Raw genomic sequence first — 21,090 nt, 5'->3', positions numbered from 1 at the left:
TTTTTTTTAACTGTGGTAGGAACATTGAACAGGAGATTTACCCACTTAACAAAACTTTAAGTGTACAATACAGTGTTAATAACGATAGGCATAATGTTGTACAGCAGATCTCTAGAACATCTTCATCTTGCATAACTGAAACTTTATACCTATTGAGTAGCAACTCCTCATGTCCCCTCCCCTAGCCCCTGGCAACCGCCATTCTTCTTCTACCTCTATGAGTGTAACTGTTTTAGATACCTCAGATAACTGGGATCACGCGGTATTTGTTGTTCTGTGACTCACTTATTTTACTTGGGATAGCATCCTCCAGGTTTATCCATGTTGTCATATGTGGTAGAATTCCCCTTTTTTTTTTTTAAGGTTGAATAATATTCCCTTGTATTTATATACCAAATTTTCTTTCATCATGGACATTCAAGTTGTTCCCAAATCTTGGCTATTGAGAATAATGCTGCAATGAACATGGGAATGCAAATAGCTCTTCCAGGTCCTGATATTAATTATTTTGGATAACTACCCAGAATTGGGGTCCCTAGATCAAATAGTAGTTTAATTTTTAATATTTTGAGAAAACTGTGTAACTTTTTTTTTTTTTTTTTTTTTTTTTTGAGATGGAGTCTTGCTCTGTCTCCAGGTTGGAGGGCAGTGGCGTGATCTCAGCTCACTGCAACCTTCACCTCCTGGGTTCAAGCGATTCTCCTGCCTCAGCCTCCTAGGCAGCTGGGACTACAGGCGTACGCCACCATGCCCAGCTAGTTTTTTGTATTTTAGTAGAGACGGGGTTTCACCATGTTGGCCAGGATGGTCTCGATCTCCTGACCTCGTGATCCACCTGTCTCGTCCTCCCAAAGTGCTGGGATTACAGCCATGAGCCACCGCACCTGGCCCTCCATAACATTTTCTATAGTGCCTGCACCACTTTCCATTCCCACAACTGTGCCCTAGGACTCCAGTATCTCTACATCCTCACCAACACTTTTTTTTTTCTTTCTTTTTTTTTTTTTTTTGAGACAGAGTTTTGCTCTGTCGCCCAGGCTGGAGTGCAGTGGCACAATCTTGGCTCACTGCAAGCTCCACCTCCTGAGTTCACACCATTCTCCTGCCTCAGCCTCCTGAGTAGCTGGGACTACAGGCGCCCACCACCATGCCTGGCTAATTTTTATTTTTTGTATTTTTAGTAGAGACGGGGTTTCACCATGTTAGCCAGGATGGTCTTGATCTCCTGACCTTGTGATCCAACTGCCTCAGCCTCCCAAAGTGCTGGGATTACAGGCGTGAGCCACTGCGCCCAGTCATCTTTTAAAATAATAGCCATCCTAAGAAGTATGATACAATATCTAATTATAGTCTTAACTTGCATTTTCCTAATGATTAGTTGAGTATCTGTTCGTACACCTGTTGGCCATTTATCGTCTTCTTTTGAGATATGTCTATTCAAGTCTTTTGCCTATTTTTAAATCTAGTTATTTGTGGGGTTTTTTGTTCTTGAGTTGTAGGGGTTTCTTATATTTTCTAAATATTAACCCCTTAAGTGAAAGACCTCTTCAAGGAGAACTACAAACCACTGCTTAAGGAAATCAGAGAGGACACAAACAAATGGAAAAGCATTCCATGCTCATGGATAGGAAGAATGAATACCATGAAAATAGCCATACTGCCAAAAGTAATTTATAGATTCAATGCTATTCCCATTAAACTGCCATTAGCATTCTTGACAGAATTAGAATAAACTATTTAACAATTCATATGGAATCAAAAAAAGAACCCAAATATCCAAGACAATCATAAGAAAAATTAACAAAACTGGAGGCATCATGCTGCCTGACTTTAAACTATACTACAAGGCTACAGTAAACAAATAGCATGGTACTGGTACAAAAACAGATACATAGACCAATAGAACAGAATAGACAACTCAGAAATAAGACTGTACACCTGCAACCATCTGATCTTTGACAAATCTGACATAAACAAGCAATGGGAAAAGGATTTCCTATTTAATAAATAGTGCTGGGAGAACTGGCTAGCCACATGCAGAAAATTGAAACTGGTTCCCTTCCTCAGATCTTATACAAAAATTAACTCAACATAGGTTAAAGACTTAAGTGTAAAACCCCAAACTATAAAAACCCTGGAAGAAAATCCAAGCAATACAATTCAGGACATAGGCACGGGCAAAGATTTCATGATGAAAACACCAGAAGCAATTGCAATAAAAGCAAAAATCGACAAATAGGATCTAATTAAACTAAAGAGTTTCTGCATAGCAAAAGAAACTATCATCTGAGTCGACAGACAACCTAGAGAATGGGAGAACATTTTTGCAATCTATCCATTGGACAAAGGTTTAATATCCAGAGTCTGCAAGGAACTTTAACAAATTTACAAAAAAATAAATAAAAAATAAAAAATAAAAAACATTAAAAACCACTTTTTTAAGCCAGATGCAGTGGCTTACACCTGTAATCTCAGCACTTTGGGAGGCTGAGGTGGGCAGATCGCTTGAGGTCAGGAGTTAGAGACCAGCCTGGCCAATGTGGTGAAAGCCTGTCTCTACTTAAAATACAAAAATTAGCTGGGCATGGTGGTGCATGCCTGTAGTCCCAGCTACTTAGGAGGCTGAGGCAGGAGAATTGCTTGAACCTGGGAGGTGGAGGTTGCAGTGAGCTGAGATCGAGACCATGTCATTGCACTCCAGCCTGAGCAACAGAGCAAGACTCTGTCTCGAAAAAATAAAAAAGTAAAAAGTGGGCAAAGGACATGAACAGACACTTCTCAAAATAAGACATTCACGCTGCCAACAAACATGAGAAAAAGCTCAACATCACTGATCATTAGAGAAATGCAAACCAAAATCACAATAAGATACCACCTCATGCCAGTCAGAATGGCAATTATTAAAAATCTCAGAAATAACAGATGCTGGCAATGTTGCAGAGAAAAAGGAATGCTTTTATACTGTTGGTGAGGTATAAATTAGTTCATCCATTGTGGAAGACAGTGTGGTAATTCCTCAAAGATCTAGATAGAGGTAGAAATACCATTTGACCCAGCAAGCCCATTACTGAGTGTATACCCAAAGAATATAAATCATTCTATTATAAAGATACATGCATGCATATGTTCATTGCAGCACTATCCATAATAGCAAAGACATGGAATCAACCAAAATGCCCATCAGTGACAGACTGGATAAAGAAAATGTGATACATATATACCATGGAATACTACGCAGACATAAAAAGGAACAAGGTCACGTCCTTTGCAGGGACATGGATGGAACTAGAATCTGCTACTCTCAGCAAACTAGCACAGGAACAGAAAATTAACATCACATGTTTTCACTTATAAGTGGAAGCTGAATGATGAGAACACATGGATACATTGGGGGGAACAACACACACTGGAGCCTGTCAAGTGGGTGAGGAGGGAGAGCATCAGGAAGAATAGCAAATGGATACTGGGCCAGGTGATGGGTTGATCTGTGCAGCAAACCACTGTGGCACACATTTACCTATGTAACAAACCTGCACATCCTGCACATGTACCCTGGAACTTAAAAGTTAAAGGAAAAAACAAAAACAAAAAACAAAAATTAACCCCTTATCCCTTGTATAGTTTACAAATATTTTCTCCCATTCCATAGGTTGTCTTTTCATTGCGTTGTATTCTTTGCTGTGCAGAAGTTTTTTGGACTGATGTAGTCCAACATGTCTATTTTGCTTTCATTGCCTGTGCTTTTGGTGTCATATCCAAGAAAACTTGCCAAGACCAACATTATGAAGCTTTCCCCCATGTTTTCTTCTAGGTGTTTTCAGTTCCAAGTCTTACACTTATATCTTTAATCCATTTTTAATTGATTTTTGTTTATTGTATAAGAGTCCCATTTCCTTTCATTCTTTTGCCTGTGGATGTCCAGTTATCCCAGCACCATTTGTTGAAGAGATTATCCTTTCCCTATTACATATTCTTAGTACCTATGTTGAAGATCAATTGACCATTTATGCATTGGTTTATTTCTAGACTCTCTATTCTGTTTCATTGGTCTATATGTCGGTCTTTATGCTAGTACCATACTGGTTTAATTACTGTAGCTTTGTAATATATTTTGACATCAGGAATGGTAATGTCTCCATCTTTGTTCTCTCTTCTCAAGATTGTCTTCGGCTATTCAGGGTCCCTCATGGTTCCATAAGAATTTTAGGGCCAGGCACGGTGGCTCACGCCTGTAATCCCAGCACTCTGGGAGACTGAGGTTGGTGGATCACGAGGTCAGGAGCTGGAGACCATCCTGGTTAACACGGTGAAACCCTATCTCTACTAAAAATACAAAAAAATTAGCCGGGTGTGTTGACAGGCACCTGTAGTCCCAGCTACTGGGGTGGCTGAGGCAGGAGAATGGCGTGAACCCAGGAGGTGGAGCGTGCAGTGAGCTGAGATCACGCCACTGCACTCCAGCCTGAGCAACAGAGTGAGACTCCGTCTCAAAACAAAAACAAAAACAAAAACAAAAACAAAAACAAAACCCAAAAAAACACACACAATTTTAGGATTTTTTTTCTATTTCTGTAAAAAAATTCCATCAGAATTTTTGTTAGGGATTGCATTGAATCTATAGATTGCTTTGGGTACTATGGACATTTTAACAACATTAACTCTTCCGATCTATGAACATAGGATGCCTTTTGTTTGTGTCTTCTTTAATTTCTCTCATCAATATTTTGTAGTTTTTATTATATGTGTTTTACCTCTTTAAATTTATTCTAAAGTATTCTTTTTGAAGTTATTGTAAATGAGAGTGTTAATTTTTTTTTCAGATATAAATAAAACTTACTATTGTATGTTGCTCATATATAAATAAAACTTACTATTGTATGTTGATTTTGTGTCATGCAACTTTACTAAATTTTATTCTAACAGGTTTTTTTGTGAAATCATCAGGGTTTTCTATAAATAAGATCATGTTATCTGCAGAGATCATTTTACTTCTTCCTTTTTTATTTACATCCCAATTTTTTTTTTTTTTCTTGCCTGAATGCTATGGCTAGTACTACACTGAACAGAAGTGGTGAGAGTGGGCATTTTTGCTTTGTTGCTGATTTTAGAGGAAAAACTTTGTCTTTTACCATTGAGTGATATTCACTGGGTTTTCCATATATTACTTTTATTATGTTGAGATAATTTTCTTCTATTCCTAGTTTCTTAAGAGTTTTTACACAAAATACTGTTAAATTTTATCAAATGCTTTTTCTGCACCTACAGAGACGATCACACACAATATTTATCCTCCATTCTGTTAATGTGGTATATCACAATAATCAGTTTGCATATGCGGAACCATCCTTACATCCCAAAAATAAATCCTACTTAGTCGTGGTGTATAAGCCTTTTAATGGGCTTTTTAATTTGACTTATATTTGCTTATATTTTCTTGAGGATTTTGCGTCATCAGGGATACTGGCCTGGCTTTGGTATCAAGGTAATGTTGGCCTCATGAAATGAATTTGGAAATGTACCTTCCTTTTCTTTTTTTTTTTTTTTTTTGTGAAGAATTTCAGAAGAATTAGCATTAATCTTCTTTAAATGTTTGGTAGAATTCACCAGTGAAGCCATCTCATACTGGGCTTTTCTTTTTTGGGAGGTGTTTAATTACTTCTGGCTGGTTGTAGATCTTTTCAGATTTTCCATTTCTTCACGATTCATAAAGAAATATGATGGGGTGTACGTTTCTGGGAATTTTTTCCATTTCTTCTAGGTTATCTAATTTGTTGGCATAAAATTGTTTATACTAGTCTTTTATGATCCTTTGTATTTCTGCAGTTCTAGTTGTAATTTCTCCTCTATTTCTGATTTTGATCCTCTTAGTTTAGCTAAAGGTTTGTCTGTCTTGTTTATCTTTTCAAAAATCCATCTCTTAGTTTTGCTGCTTTTTAATTGCTTTTCTATTTTAAACAACTTTTTGCTCTAATTTTTATTATTTCCTTTCTTCTGGGAAGGAACTTTGGGCTTAAGTTGTTCTTTTTCTAGTCCATTGAAGTGTAAAAAGTTAGGTTTATCTGAAATCTATCTTCTTTTTTAATACGTGTTTATCACTATAAAATGTCCTCTTAGTACTGCTTTTTCTACATCCCAAAGATTTTGGTATGTGCTTTTGTTTTCATTTGTCTCAAGTGTAATTTTCTTTATTTCTTCATTGACCTATTTGTTGTTCAGGAATCTGTTGTTTAATTCTCACATATTTGTGAATATTCGTTTTCCTTCCGCTATAGATTTCTAGTTTGATTCCATTGTGGTAGGAAAAAGATAATGAGTATGGTTTCAATAATCTTAAATTTGTTAATATTTGTTTTGTGACCTAATGTATGATATATCCTGAAGAATGTTCCATGTGCATTTAAGAAGGATGTATATTCTACTGCAGTTGGGCCGAATGTTCTGTGTTAGGTCCATTTACTCTCTAGTGCTGCTCATGTCTGCTATTTCCTTATTTTCTGTCTAGATGTTCTATCTATTATTGAACATGAAATACTAAAGTCTCTTATTATTGTATTGCTGTCTATTTATTCTATTTCCCCTTTCAGTTCTGTGTTTGCTTTATATATTTAGGTTCTCTAATGTTGGGTGTGTAAATATTATATTTTCCTGGTGAGTTGATCCTTTTATTATATAATGTCCTTCTTTGTTTCTTATGACAGTATTTGACTTAAAGTCTGTTTTGTCTGATATAGTTACCCATACTCTTTTGGCTGCCATTTGCTTGGAATACCTTTTTTCATCTCTTCACCTTCAGCTTATGCATGTACTTAAATCTAAAGTGAGTCTCTTGAGCCAGCATAAAGTTGAATCTTGGCTTTTTAAAATTTAATATGTTTAGCCCTCTATGTCTTTTGATTGGTAAGTTTAATCCACTTATATTTGAAGTAATTATTGATAGGGAAGGACTTACTATTGCCATTTTATTATTTTTCTGTCTTGTAGTTATTTTGTCCCTCTTTTCCTCTCTACTTGCCTTCCTTTGAGTTTTGTTGACTTCTCTGTATTGATATTCTTTGACTCCTTTCTTTGTGTGTGTATCTGCTCTATTTGGGGTTATCATGGAGCTTACATAAAACATCTTATAATTATAATAGCCTATTTTAACCTAACAACCTAAATTCCATCACATATAAAAACTCTATACTATTTCTTCTCTCTTTCAAACACTTTGTTATTGATATCATAATCTACATATTTTAGTTATGTATCATAAACATTTTTATAGTTTTTTACTTATAATACTTTTAACTTCTATATAAGAATTAAAACTGATTTAACCACAACCATTACAGCGTTACAACATTCTGTGTTTGTATTTTCTTTTTGTTAAAATTCTAACTTTGCACAGGCATTTTCTTCTGACCTTGAGCATTTTTATGGAATTCTCTGTCAGGTAAGTCCTTTATCTGTTTCATTAGGGTCAGTTTCTGGAGACTTATTTCGTCCCTTTGTTTGCAACATATCTTGCTACTTCGTTATTTTCCTTGACTCTTTTTAACTGTGCATTAGAAAAAATAGCCAACTCTCTCAGTCTTCACATACTGGTCTCATACAGGAGAAAATCCTTAATCAATCCAGGAAGAGATTCTGGAGGCCAGGTGTGGTCTCAAACATTCACACTAATCCAAACCACCATTTTTGTTTCTAGCAGCCCCATGGCATCTAGAGCATGCTAGGTCTCATAGTACTCTGAGACAGGTAAGACAGAAGCCAATTCTTTGGACAGCATCCAGAAAAATTGAAACATTGGATACATAGTCCAATTCTTCCATCCTTTCATCCCTGGAAAGAAGCTGAGACCTAAGGCTTTTCACTGAGCTTGGAGTAGGGGCTCAGCAAGCTCACACATGCTAGTTCAAACTACCTTCTTCATTTTCAGTGGTATCCAGGCATCTAGAGTATGCCAGGTCCTATTAGCACTGTAAGACAAGTGAAACAGAAGCTAGTACCTTAGGCAGGCCCCAGGAAAGTTGAAATGTTGGTTGGACATTTTTTTTGATTCTTCCCCCCACCCCACCACACTAGGAAGAAGCTGAGACCTGGAGGTTTCTTTCCACTGACATGGCACTAAGCTGGGGATAGGGATTATGATGAAGATTCCTCAAATTTTCCTATCAGCCTTGATGAAGCTGGATTCACGTTCACTCAGGATTCAGAAGCCTCTCAACTAGTTTCTGGGTTTCTCACAATAGGAATTTCTTCATGTATTGTTGTTGAATTCATGTGTTCCTGGAGAGAAGGAGAGTCCAGAGCTTCCTATTCTACCATCTTGCTGGAATCACTCCTCTTCTTTTTTTTTTTTTATTTTGATTTTAAAGACATCACTTTTATCTACTTTTCTATCTTCTAGAAATAGTCTATGTTCTCAAGAGTGTCCATTATCTTCCAAGAGAAAGCAAAAGGACTTTAAGGACCACCATAAATCCATATTTATTAATACTCATACTTTCAATTACTTATATGTATTTTCACCAATAGAACAACATGTTTTATGAACTTTATGAATCATAAGTCTTAGAAATAGCTTTTTAAAAATACCAGATGGGGGCCGGGTGCGGTGGCTCATGCCTGTAATCCCAGCACTTTGGGAGGCCGAGGCAGGTGGATCACGAGGTCAAGAGATCGAGACCATCCTGGCCAACATGGTGAAACCCCATCTCTACTAAAAATACAAAAAGTTAGCTGGGCATGGTGGTGTGCACCTGTAGTTCCAGCTATTCACGAGGCTGAGGCAGGAGAATCACTTGAACCCGGGAGGCAGAGGTTGTAGTGAGCCAAGATTGTGCCACTGTACTCCAGCCTGGCAACACAGCGAGACTGTCTCAAGAAAAAATTAGATGGTATCATCTGTTAAAGATATTCAACAGATGATAAATCTTTGAAGATTTTTCTCCCATAGAATTTTTTTTTTTTTTTTTTTTTTTAGACGGAGTCTCGCTCTGTTGCCCAGGCTAGACTGCAGTGGCCGGATCTCAGCTCACTGCAAGCTCCACCTCCCGGGTTTACACCATTCTCCTGCCTCAGCCTCCCGAGTAGCTAGGACTACAGGTGCCCGCCATCACGCCTGGCTAGTTTTTTGTGTTTTTTTTAGTAGAGACGGAATTTCACCATGTCAGCCAGGATGGTCTTGATCTCCTGACCTCGTGATCCACCCGTCTCGGCCTCCCAAAGTGCTGGGATTACAGGCTTGAGCCACCGTGCCTGACCGGAAATTTTATTATCATGTAAAGAGGTATACATTAGCTTGTGTGTATGTTTAAATCTAACAGTTCTCTCTGCCAACATGTTCTAATGATAAATCTTGATTTCTATTCCAGTCTACATCTTTCCCAGACTTTGCTGTCTAAATAGCACATCATTTATCTGGTTTTCAGATCAAAAGCCTCTAAGTCAAGGATCACTCCTCTCTTTCTCCACACATATAACTTGCCCCCATGTTTGATCAGATCCACCCTCAAAAATACACTTCGAATTTAATAATTTCTTACTACTTCCCTGACTATTACTCTGACCCACACTACATCCCTCGTCTGGACAACTGCAATTGTTCCTAACTCTATAACTTTTTCATCATGAAATATTTTATATTTCAACTCAGTATACAAACACACACACATACACACACGTAGCTGAAACAAAAATTCAATTCAGCACCACTTATTCTTACTATATGTAATACACTCTATTATTTTATATCTTACTTTTTAAAAAATGAGTCACAAACCAGTAAATTGATATCAGAATATCTAAATGATTATCTGTTGTTGAAAACCTCTTCTCTGGCTGGGTGCAGTGGCTCACGCCTGTAATCCCAGCACTTTGGAAGGCCTACGTGGGCAGATCACTTGAGATCAGGAGTTTGAGAACAGCCTGGCCAACATAGCAAAACCCCGTTTCTACTAAAAAAAAAAAAAAAAAAAAAAAAAAAAAAACCAAAAAACAACAAAAATTAGCTGAGCATAGTGGCACACAGCTAACTGGGAGTCTGAGACAGGAGAATTGCTTGAACTTGGGAGGTGGAGGGTGAACCAGGAGGCGGAGATTCCAGTAAGCTGAGATCGCGCCACTGCACTCCAGCCTGTCTCGAAAAAAAGAAAAGAAAAATCTTCTCACTGGTCTCCCTGCTTTCTCTTTTGCCCTCTATAAATAATTCTTCATCCAGCAGATCTTTCAAAACACAAATCACAAAAAAAAAGAAGAAAATAATAAAAACAAAAACAAAACACAAATCACATTTCTTCTCTGCTCCTAACCCTCTGATGGCTTCTCACCACACTCAATAAAATCCCAACTCCTAACCATGGACTGCAAAGGCTGTGTGTGGCCTGGCCCCTGTCTATCGCTCTGGCCCCACATCCTACCACTGCCCAGCCCCCATCCCGCCCCAGCCATGCCGGCTTCTTGCTGCTGCTCAAAAACACCAAGCTCACTACAATCTCAGGGTCTTTGCACCAGCTCCTTCCTCTGCCTGGAACACACCCGGATGGTCACATAGCTCACTCCCTCACCCCACTCAGGTCTCCACTCAATTCATTACTCCTCAGGCAGGACTTTCCTGGCTATTTTCTCTAAAATGCTCCCAGTCATTCTCTGTCTTCTTATCCTGATTTAATTTTCTTTATACCACTCCCTGACATTATATGTTTATTTGTTTGTTATTTGCATCCTTTACTAGATGTTAGTTTCAAAGAGGCAGAGATTTCTGTCTTATTTCCTATAATTCCTTAGCACCTGGGTTTGGGGAAGGGGTGGAAGACTGGCGAAGAGCAGACATCCTGACGGATGTTGTACGAATCAAGATTTGCTTTCCTCGCCAAGCCTTATAAGAGAATTTTCCTGTCCATGCCTCTCTTTGGCCCACTCACTGATTTCCATTCTCCAGCACTAGAGCCCATTTGTCCCACAGCAGAATGGGAGCCTCTCTTCCTCAGCAAATAGCCCCTAAAAATTTACCTTTAATAAACATTTCCTACCTCATCTAAACAGAATTCTCTCTCATCCTCACAAAATACTCCATTCATTTTCTGTTTTCTTTTCTTTTCTCTTTTCTTTTCTTTTTTTTTTTTTTAAGAGGCAGTGTCTTGCTCTGTCTCCCAGGCTGCAAGAGTGCACTGGCACAATTATAGCTCACTGTAGCCTCAAACTCCTGGGTTCAAGCAATCCTTCTACCTCAACCTCCCAAGTAGCTGAGACCACAGGCATGCATCACCATGCTCAGCTCATTAAAAAAATTTTTTTTGTAAAGACAGGGTCTCGCTATGTTGCCCAGGCTGGTCTGAACTCCCAGGCTCAAGCCATCCTCCCGTCTTGGCTTCCCAGAGTGCTGGGATTATAGGTGTGAGCCGGGGCACCTGGCTATTTACTTATTCATAGCTGAAATCCACAGTCAAATTATTTTGTGTGTAGCCTTTATGTGGCTTTGTGAGTTTTAAATTGTGTCCAGAAGCCAGAGGTTATAACCATCTTATGCTGATAAGGAGTATTTTGCCCAATGCTAGGTTCCCAGAATATTTTTAAAGACTCTTGTATCAGATTTAACAAGTTGATGGTGGGAGATAAGCCATTGAAAGGACACAGGTTTTGGAGTCAGACAGAACTAGGTCTGAATCCCAGCTATCCCTTAATCCCAGCTGGGTGACCTTGGGCAAATTATGGAACCTCTCTGGAGATAAATAGATGTCAAATTATTAGCACTACATCTGACACCGTAGCCTCTAGACAAATGACAACTACTGTTATTTAACCAGGCTGCTTGTATGTCTAAGTAGGACAATACAAAATATTCACTTATTTTGAGATGACATTAGTGAAGACCTCTCTCCAAATAGTTCTTTGTTGCTAAATAGAAGAATGTTGACACTGCCTTTTGTGGAGATGGTATCTGCGTAAGGAAGCTGCGTGTCCACTTAGCCCACATCTTTTACCACTATGGGGAAGTGTGGGTTTCTCCGCTTCTTAGGGAAAGCAGAAGACCATTTTCTTGAGAGTTCCTCTGGTATTCTCTCTCTCTGGTATCTAGTTTCCTTATATTTGGGGGGAATAAAATAGTTTCTTCTGGCTATTTTCTTCAAGCTTTCCTCAGTCTCTAACTACATTTTAAAATTTTGTTCCAGTGCAATATATACCTATGTTCATTTGCTATTTACTCAAAAAGTATTTCTTAAGTGAGCGCTAAGTATGGTCCTAGCAGCTATATAAATGGTGGTTAACAAAAGATATAACTGCTGTGCTTATAGTTTCCAAGGTGTAAAAATTTCAAGAATTTCCCCATTATCATAAGAATTGAAGGTACAGAAAGGATAAGAGGGTAAGCTATTTTATATTTGTTATCATCTATTCCCTATGACTTCATTTAACTGACATTTAGTTGCCCAGTGCCCAACATGATACACTGAGGTCAAACATAAAACCCAATAGGGAGGAGCCAACAGGCTGGCTTCAAGATCCAGAGCTTCCATTAATAACTCTCAGGCCTTAGTTCACTTTATCTCCTCATGCCTTAGTCCTCTGTAAAATTATGAGATTACTAGAGGATCTCTAAGGCTTCTTCTGGTAAAAGACTATATTTCATAATTACAAATTTCTTCTCCAGGGAAAAAATAACTCATTATACTGGTTTCCACAGAATTTTTTTTTTTTTTTTTGAGACGGAGTCTCACTCTGTTACTCAGGTTGGAGTGCAGTGGTGCCATCTCAGCTCACTGCAACCTCTGCCTCCCGGGCTCAAGCAATTCTCCTGCCTCAGCCTCCCGAGTAGCTGGGATTACAGGCATGCACCACCACACCAGGCTAATTTTTGTATTATTAGTAGAGATGAGGTTTCAGCATGTTGGCCAGGCTGGTCTTGAACTCCTGACCTCAGGTGATTCGCCTGCGTTGGCCTCCCAAAGTGCTGGGGTTACAGGTGTGACCCACTGCGCCTGGCCAGTTTCCACAGATTTTATAGTTTGTCATTTGCAATTTTGAACAGGTAAGTCAATTTCATACTGTTTTACAATTCAGAATTGTCAAACAGGATGTCTTCTCTGAAAAAAGTCTCATCTGAAATCAATGTATACAACTTGAAGAAAGTAAACGGAATGCAGTGGCATGATCATAAACATGTCATGTATATAAAGCATGGATTTCTCATACATAAATGATCATCACCTGGCAAGAAATTCTTTTCTGAAATAAAAATATTCCTGCCTGAATCTCTTCAAAATCTCTATTAATTGGGCAAATTCTTGATCAAGAGACTCCTTGTGATTTCCCAAGCTGCTCAGCATTAATATGCAAAGATCTAGCTTCTCTTCCATGATATTGTTGAATTCCTACAAGAAAAGTCACAAAACAAACCCCAGTACTCCAATGTTAAACACAGACAAATGACAGAGGCAATCTAAAAAACTGTGGACATTCCATCTCAATGGCATTATTGTATGTCAATGAATACCAATTCTCAATTGTATGTCAATTAATACCAATTCCCAATTGCCCAGAGATTGACTATCCTATTGGTTATGTCAATGTAACAAGTATGTATAAAGTGCTTATTGTATCCCTAAAACTGAGCTTCGCTTTCTTTTTCTTAAATTAGTCCCTGACAACTTCAGCAGTCATCACAATTGCTTTAGAATAGGATGGGACAAGATAATGCAATAATATCAGTACTTATTGATTATCATATTCACATGTTATCTTAAAAAAGTTAGTTTGACTGTAATCCCAGCACTTTGGGAGGCCGAGGTGGGTGGATCACCTGAAGTCAGGAGTTTGAGATCAGTCTGGCCAACATGGTGAAACCCCATCTCTACTAAAAACACAAAAATTAGCCGGGCGTGGTGGCGCATGCATATAATCTCAGCTACTTGGGAGTCTGAGGCAGGAGAATTGCTTGAACCTAGGAGGCGGAGGTTGCAGTGAGCCAAGATCACGCCATTGCACTCTAGGCTTGGGCAACAGCGAGATTCCATCTCGAAAAAAAAAATTAGATTGGCAAAGGTGTTGAAATCATATTCCAGAGTTTACTTTTTTCTTTAGCTTAACTTAAGTGGCTGATGGATGCAAGAAAGTGGCTGGCAGTCAAGAAATAGAGGTAAATATGTGATGAACAGATGAAAGGGATACCTTCTCATATGCTTCCTTTCTAATAAAGCTGGGAATAGCTACCTAAGAAGCTGCTGCTTTTCCAATGTTCTGCAAGTTCCTGAGTCAATAAAACCATCAAAGTCTCAGGAATAAGATTCTTTTACACAATCATCATTCTTTCAAAGTTAGGCAATTTTAATAGGCTAAGGAAAAATCTAAATTTAGACTAGCCAATTCTTACAAGGAGATAAATGCATTTTTTCATGAAATCATCGTATTTATTATTTGTCTCCCCATCCCATCTCACATGTCTGCACACTCACTCCCTCTTTCTTCACCCTCACACTCGTACACACCCCTGGACACACACTCTACACTCATGATCAGACTAAGATAGCAGAAGACTACAATAAAGTCTTAGAAATGGTACTGTATACACTATTACCTGGCTTAACAAAGTAGAAGAAAAACCAGGAAAATCACGAAATATAGAACACTTACAGAAAGCTGCTCCTCCCACTTTTCTCTCACAGTTATTTCTGGATTATTTACCCACTGTCGACAGCTTTCAGTGAGGGTTGCGATTTTAGAAATTTCTTCGTGCTGTAAAAAGAGTTCCACATCTTCAACCAGGAATTTAGATGAAAGACATATGCTATTATACAATCAGAATCCATTGAGACCAAAGTTCTACTCTATAGGTAACTCAGGAAAATACCAGAGTATCTTCCTTTGCATCTAATGCCCCCAGTGACTTTCTTTTATTCCAGGATGTTGCCATGTGTATATGTTATATTGTCAGGTGCTCTATACATGTTGAATATATACAGAGATAATCATTTTCCAGAACAAAACCGATCTTTTTAAATAGAAGAAAACAACCATTTTCACTTATTTTTACCATTTTAAAATGTGCCAAAATGTACCAAACTAAATGCTACCTACTATATGCTAGGCACTATGGAAGGGACTGGCAATACCAGCATGAAAATGTTGTTCCCTGATTTCTCCAATCATCCAGAGTTTCCAGTGAAAAATCAAAATGGAGAAAGAAATACCAGCCATTAACCAAAGAAAACTGAAAGAAGGAAACTGTTCAATAGATACCACCTCTTCAGCCCTTTGATTCTAAAGATTAGCCCACAGGAAAAAATAGCCTCAAGCAATCCATATCTAATGGTCAATCTGTTAGCCCTGATTGACCCAGAACTAACAGGCTAGCTTCAGAAAGGTTTGAGAAAAACCTTCACTTTTCAGAGTGTATTAATTTGGGTCTCAGCAGCACACAGATGCATTTGGACTCAGCAAACAGGTTGCAGGTCAGTTATCTACAGATGTTCCCAGCCAAAGTGGAACACCACAATACAGGTATATTATATGATACCAGCTTCTGAAGAGTGGCTGTGAATTCCACTCCTTTTTGCTCAGGCTCTCTTAGTAACAGCAGCATTTCTTGATCCATCATGGCGTCCAGAGATGACAACTTGATTGCATTGTGCTGCCTTTCAGTGTCAGTGTTCTGAAACAATGATCGAAATGCCCACAACTGACATCTGAATAGAGAACATTCATTATTTTTACTTAACAAAAATGATGCTCATGAGTTAATGTCATTGTCATTTGGTTCTAAATAGTCTTGTGGAATTCTCCTACATCCTAAAAATACTGTTGACATTTTCTCTCTAGGATGGCTTCAGCTGAACATTTATTCTGTCTTAAGGAAAACTCATTTATCAACAGATGACATTTACATGCTGATGATATAAACTGTTATGGCTGTAATTTTAACATAAAAATAGGTAAAGAAATACCCAGTGGGGAAGAATTGGTGGAGGAGGGCTGCTCAATCGATCCCACTGAAAACAGGTTGGCTTCTTTTGTCTCCCTTCCATTCATAAAAGACGATATGATGTTTCACAAAGTACATTCCCTATACTTCTCTCAAAGTCTCTGCCTCCTATCATATTTTAAATATATGAGCCAAGCCTTCTTTTTGCTGCCTGTTGAAAAGGTCACAGGACTCATTTCGAGATTCTAGTTAGAAGACAAACTTCCCAACTCATCATCCGGTCAACCTCAGAGCCAGAACTTTGCTGGCTAATAACCCCCGCGTTTAGAACTATAGAACTTTCTGGACTGGCATCTTGACATCATTATTATCTCAGAGGACTGAGGATAAAAACACACTGCTGTGGCAGATTTGCCACAGTTTCATTCAGTCTGGCAGTTTGGCTTGGTTTCAAAAACACAGTGAAATGATGAGTATTTGAAACAGAATGTCAGGAAAGCACAGCCCTCAGCAGAATGTCCAGGGCTGCCGGAGATGGCTTCAGATGAAGGCAGCATATGTTGTCCCTGCATCCTTGGCAGAAGCAATTCAAATAGCATTTGCCCAAAGGCATTCTTTCTCTCCTTTCAAGGTCGCATCACAGCTGTCAACAGGAGAACATTGTGACATATCCATCGTCCGCAGATAGGAAGAGACCATCAAATGGCGAAAAGAAAGCATTTTTCTAAATAAAGCATTTCTGAGCATAACAAGCACAAAACTGGAAAATACAAAGGAATGAAAATATAGCATAGTGGAGTCAGAATGTCTTTATCTACGAGAAGGTTTTTAAAATATTTCTTCCCATGTTATAAAGTACTGGGTCTACCAAACAAATGGAAATTGTTTAAACTAATACATTCATTTTGCCACTTATTAACTGAAACGCATGTAAGAAAATGCTTGTTTCTGATCAGAATGTAATAATCAATGTCATTAATTTGGGTTGACACAATTATAATCTAAAGCAAATAAATTTGGTATTGTTTCTGGGCATCTTTATTTTTTAATAAATATATTTACTTTGAGGGTTTGGAAAATTCTAAAAAATAACTCATGGATATCTACGGCTACCTTTGGTACCCTAGGCTGGGGATCAGTGCAGGTTGTCTGTCCTGTCAAGAAAATAAACATTTCTAAAGTCCCAAAGTCCCTGAATGCACACTTCCACAAACCTTGAACCTTGCTGTAGCCTTCGGCCGTAACTTGAAAATGGTCCTTTCTCCTCAAGCTAAGAAATTTTAGACTTGGATTCTAAGAACTATCAGCACATTCTCTCAGTGTCCCTGGTAGTTTCGGCAAGCTGTGAACCTTCGTTTCATCATAAGCTATCACATGAAGTAGTTATCATTCAAAACTTTCCATCTTCTTATAATGACCTACCTCTGCAGACTGAGCAAGAGTGAGTTCATAAAGTAAAGATTTTTCTCCTTCAGAGATGATACTATTACACTCTCCATTAACATTCAACTGGATCCCATTTCTTGAAAAAAACAAAAACAATAGTCTAGTTAGGTGTGTCTCCAACATTACTTTTGAAGTCAACAGAATATAGGGTCCATTTATCACCAAACAATCAGTCAGCACCCATGTGTGCCAAGGATTGTATAATGTGCTTGGGAATAGGGAGAGTGGTCAGAAATCGTCTCTATCCTCCAGGAGCTGCACAGATCAGTGAGTCTACAAGGTCATAAACCAGGCCACATTTTTTAAAAAGAATTGGTGCCAACAGTTAAAAATCAGAAAATGCCACTTAAAAATCTGGATTTCTGGCTTTTCTTCCAAAATCAGAAGATATGGCCAGACTAGGTCCATAGAATTTTGATGTCACAATTAGTTGAAGCTAAACAGAGTAGCCCCCTCTACCTTTATGTGGGTAATGCACTTATCTCCTTTGCCATTTGCATAATGTAGGTGTGTGCATATTCCATTAGCTTTACTCATTTTTGTTATCTGAGTGACTCCTATGGATCCCGGACTAGCATATTACTCACATTCAGAAACAAATGATTATCATACAGAATGATGTGTGTTAGGAGAGAGGTGAGAACAAGGTGCCATGCTTACATTCAGAACAACTACTTAGGCCAGGCACCCTGGCTCACACCTGTAATCCCAGCACTTGGAGAGGCCGAGGCAAGCAGATCACAAGGTCAGGAGTTCGAGACCAGCCTGGCCAACATGGCGAAACCCCGTCTCTACTAAAAATACAAAAATTAGTCGGGCATGGTGGCACATGCCTGTAGTCCCAGCTATTTGGGGGGCTGAGGCAGGAGAATTGCTTGAACTCAGGAGGCGGAAGTTGCAGCAGGCCAAGATCGCACCACTGCACTCCAGCCTGGGTGACAGAGCAAGACTCCACCTCCAAACAAAAAAAAAAAAAAAAGAAGAAGAAAGAAAGAAAAAAAGGGTTACTTAGTTCCAGGGTAAGGCAAAAGCAAGCAAGGGAAAGTCAACACAATGGACTGAATGTTTCTGTGCCCCCCAAATTTCATATATTGAATTCCTAACCCCAATGTGATAGTATTTGGAAATGGAACTCTTGGAAGGTAATTAAGTTATGAGGGTGGAACCCTCATGAATGGGATTAGTGTCCTTATAAGAAGAAGCCAAAGAGTTAGCTGGCTGCCTTTCCTCCATGCTTGTACAAGGATAAGTCAGCAATATGCAACCTTGTATGGGGCCCTCACTAGAACTCAACCCTGCTGGCATCCTGATCTTTGGAGTTCCAGCCTCCAAAACTGTAAGAAATAAACGAGTATTACTGAAGCCACACATTCTATGGTATTCTGTCATAGCAACCTGAGCTGTCTAAGACAATCAGGGAGGTTGGGGTCATAGGAAACTCACAAAGAAGTTCTCATGGAGAAAAAGAGAGAAAATGTCACACACAAAGGTATAGAAGAAAAGAATGTGGCACATACAAAGCTCAATTTGCCAATAATGTAGGGTAGAGGAACAAAAGAGGAGGCCGGCAAGGGTTGCCCTCTACTTACGTGATGAGTTCCTGTTGCAAGTGCTGTAACTCATGAGCCAGTTTATTTTTATCCCCTCGTAAATTCTGGAATTGCACACAACATTAGGCTGTACATGTTACTCTAGCGGGGAATTTACATTTAACAAGCCTACCTCGCAAGCTGTGAGATTATTAATAACAACAGGTATACCTCTATAATGCTTCCATATTCTATGATGGTTGATTTAAGTTCTTCTATATATAAGCCTTTCTGAAAAGTAGAAGAGAGAAATAATAGCAAAAAAGTAATGGGTCTACCAAATCATATTTATTAGACTATCGATGTGAGCCACAGAAGAATTGTAAATGCCCAATCATCATGCGATTCTACAAGTCTCACTATTTGAAAACTGAACCAGTCAGTGTTTGTGATTAAAAACACACAAGGATGGCTGGGTGCAGTGGCTCACGACTGTTTTCCCAACAATTTGGAAGGCCGAGGCAGGCAGATCACCTGAGGTCGGGAGGTCCAGACCAGCCTGACCAACATGGGGAAATCCCGTCTTTGCTAAAAATACAAAATTAGCCAGGTGTGGTGGCACATGCCTGTAATCCCAGCTACTCGGGAGGCTGAGGCAGGAGAATCACTTGAACCCAGGAGGTGGAGGTTGTGGTGAGCTGAGATCACGCCACTGCACTCCAGCCTGGGCAACAAGAGCGAAACATCGTCACAAACAAAAACAAACACACACACACACACACACGCGGGGACAAAAAGGCAGCAATATGTAACTGGTGTCAATATAATCTGTGTTTGTCCGATCCAGTGGAATCAAACTCTAAAAGGTGATTTTTAAGCCCAAATCGAAATTATATTTATCATCATGATGTGTTAAAGAAAAATCAATCTTGCAAGTGACCGATGAAATTAAGGCATCTGATTTTTTTCCAGTTCTAATGATACCTCCTTCAAATCATGGTTTTGTTCTACAAGACCAAAAGGTACAGGTAGTAAGTACCTGATCTCTAATTTTATCCCGTGGCTAGCATGGTGGCTGGCACATGGGAGATGATCAATCAATGCCTGATGAACCCTGAGCAGGAGTGCAGAATGGTGGGAAGACCAGAGTTAGGGAGAAACTGAGTAGCCACTACTATCACAATATCATTACATAGAGAACACGCACAATGAAGACATCAAGTTAGGACAATATTCAGTATCCCAGTCAAAGTCCACAGCTATGCATGTTTCTTTTGAAACTTCAAAATGTGCAGGGGAAAGATGAGTGGCAAATATCATGCTTTCTTCATTTCCCTGTCTTGGACTGTGGAAGATTATTGTGGAAGATTAGGCTGTGTTCCTTCCTGTGTCTCTTAAAGTCACTGTAACCAGCACCTTTGTAGCCAGTATCCTTGGCTACAATCACAGGATACAAGAATAGAATGATATCTATCTACATGTCTATCTAATCAATCAATCAAATTAGGTTTCAAATAATTTGGGTATATATTCTTCTTCCACCCTAAAATGAATGGCTGCAGACTCATTTATGTTGTTAGAAATTAAAACAACATCACCAGTATCTAGCCAATGACTGGTAGACTGGCACACTAATATTTGTCACATATGTGGATGAACACCACCAGAATTTACAGAAGATAAGTTCAAACTTATTTTTATAAAGTACTATAAAGGAAAGTCTCATGACATCATATTAGAATCCGATTCTTTAGGCTGGGCACGGTGGCTCACACCTATAATCCCAGTACTTTGGGAGACTGACACAGGTGGATCACCTGAGGTCAGGAGTTCAAGACCAGTCTAGCCAACATGAGGAAACCCCGTCTCTACTAAAAACGCAAAAATTAGCTGGCGTGGTGGCAAAACACCTGTAATCCCAGCTACTCAGGAGGCTGAGGCAGGAGAATCGCTTGAATCTGGGAGGTGGAGGTTGCAGTGAGCTGAGATCACGCCACTGCACTCCAGACTGGGCAACAGAGCAAGATTCCGTCAAAAAAACACAAAGAATCAGATTTAGAGAGAGCTAGCCAATTCCATGGGCCTTTGTGGTAAGGAACAATACCAACCTTCTGCAAACTTGTATCTTTATTAAGCAAAGTGTTCTCATATGTGTGTAACTGCATCTGAAAAGAGACGGATTTAGGGAAGGCTGTTGGGACACTGCTTTGGTGAAAG

General features: G+C 39.0%; 1 protein-coding gene across 1 annotated transcript in view; it reads right to left on the bottom strand.

The window, feature by feature from the left end:
• IRAG2 (inositol 1,4,5-triphosphate receptor associated 2) overlaps window positions 1-21,090 on the bottom strand; it is a 113,728-nt gene that overhangs the window by 57,320 nt on the left and 35,318 nt on the right. The window contains exons 11-17 of the mRNA XM_073020553.1: window positions 20,982-21,038; window positions 19,105-19,164; window positions 18,934-18,998; window positions 17,321-17,420; window positions 15,494-15,628; window positions 14,611-14,712; window positions 13,189-13,352 (exon numbers count right to left, since the gene is read on the bottom strand). Coding sequence (XP_072876654.1) covers window positions 13,189-13,352; window positions 14,611-14,712; window positions 15,494-15,628; window positions 17,321-17,420; window positions 18,934-18,998; window positions 19,105-19,164; window positions 20,982-21,038 — 683 coding nt within the window. The remainder of the gene's footprint in view (window positions 1-13,188; window positions 13,353-14,610; window positions 14,713-15,493; window positions 15,629-17,320; window positions 17,421-18,933; window positions 18,999-19,104; window positions 19,165-20,981; window positions 21,039-21,090) is intronic.

Source organism: Chlorocebus sabaeus, chromosome 11, assembly GCF_047675955.1.
Source record: "Chlorocebus sabaeus isolate Y175 chromosome 11, mChlSab1.0.hap1, whole genome shotgun sequence".
Lineage (NCBI taxonomy): Eukaryota > Metazoa > Chordata > Mammalia > Primates > Cercopithecidae > Chlorocebus > Chlorocebus sabaeus.
The sequence above is the reverse complement of the archived record's forward strand: the minus strand, read 5'-3'. Positions and strand labels throughout refer to the sequence as shown.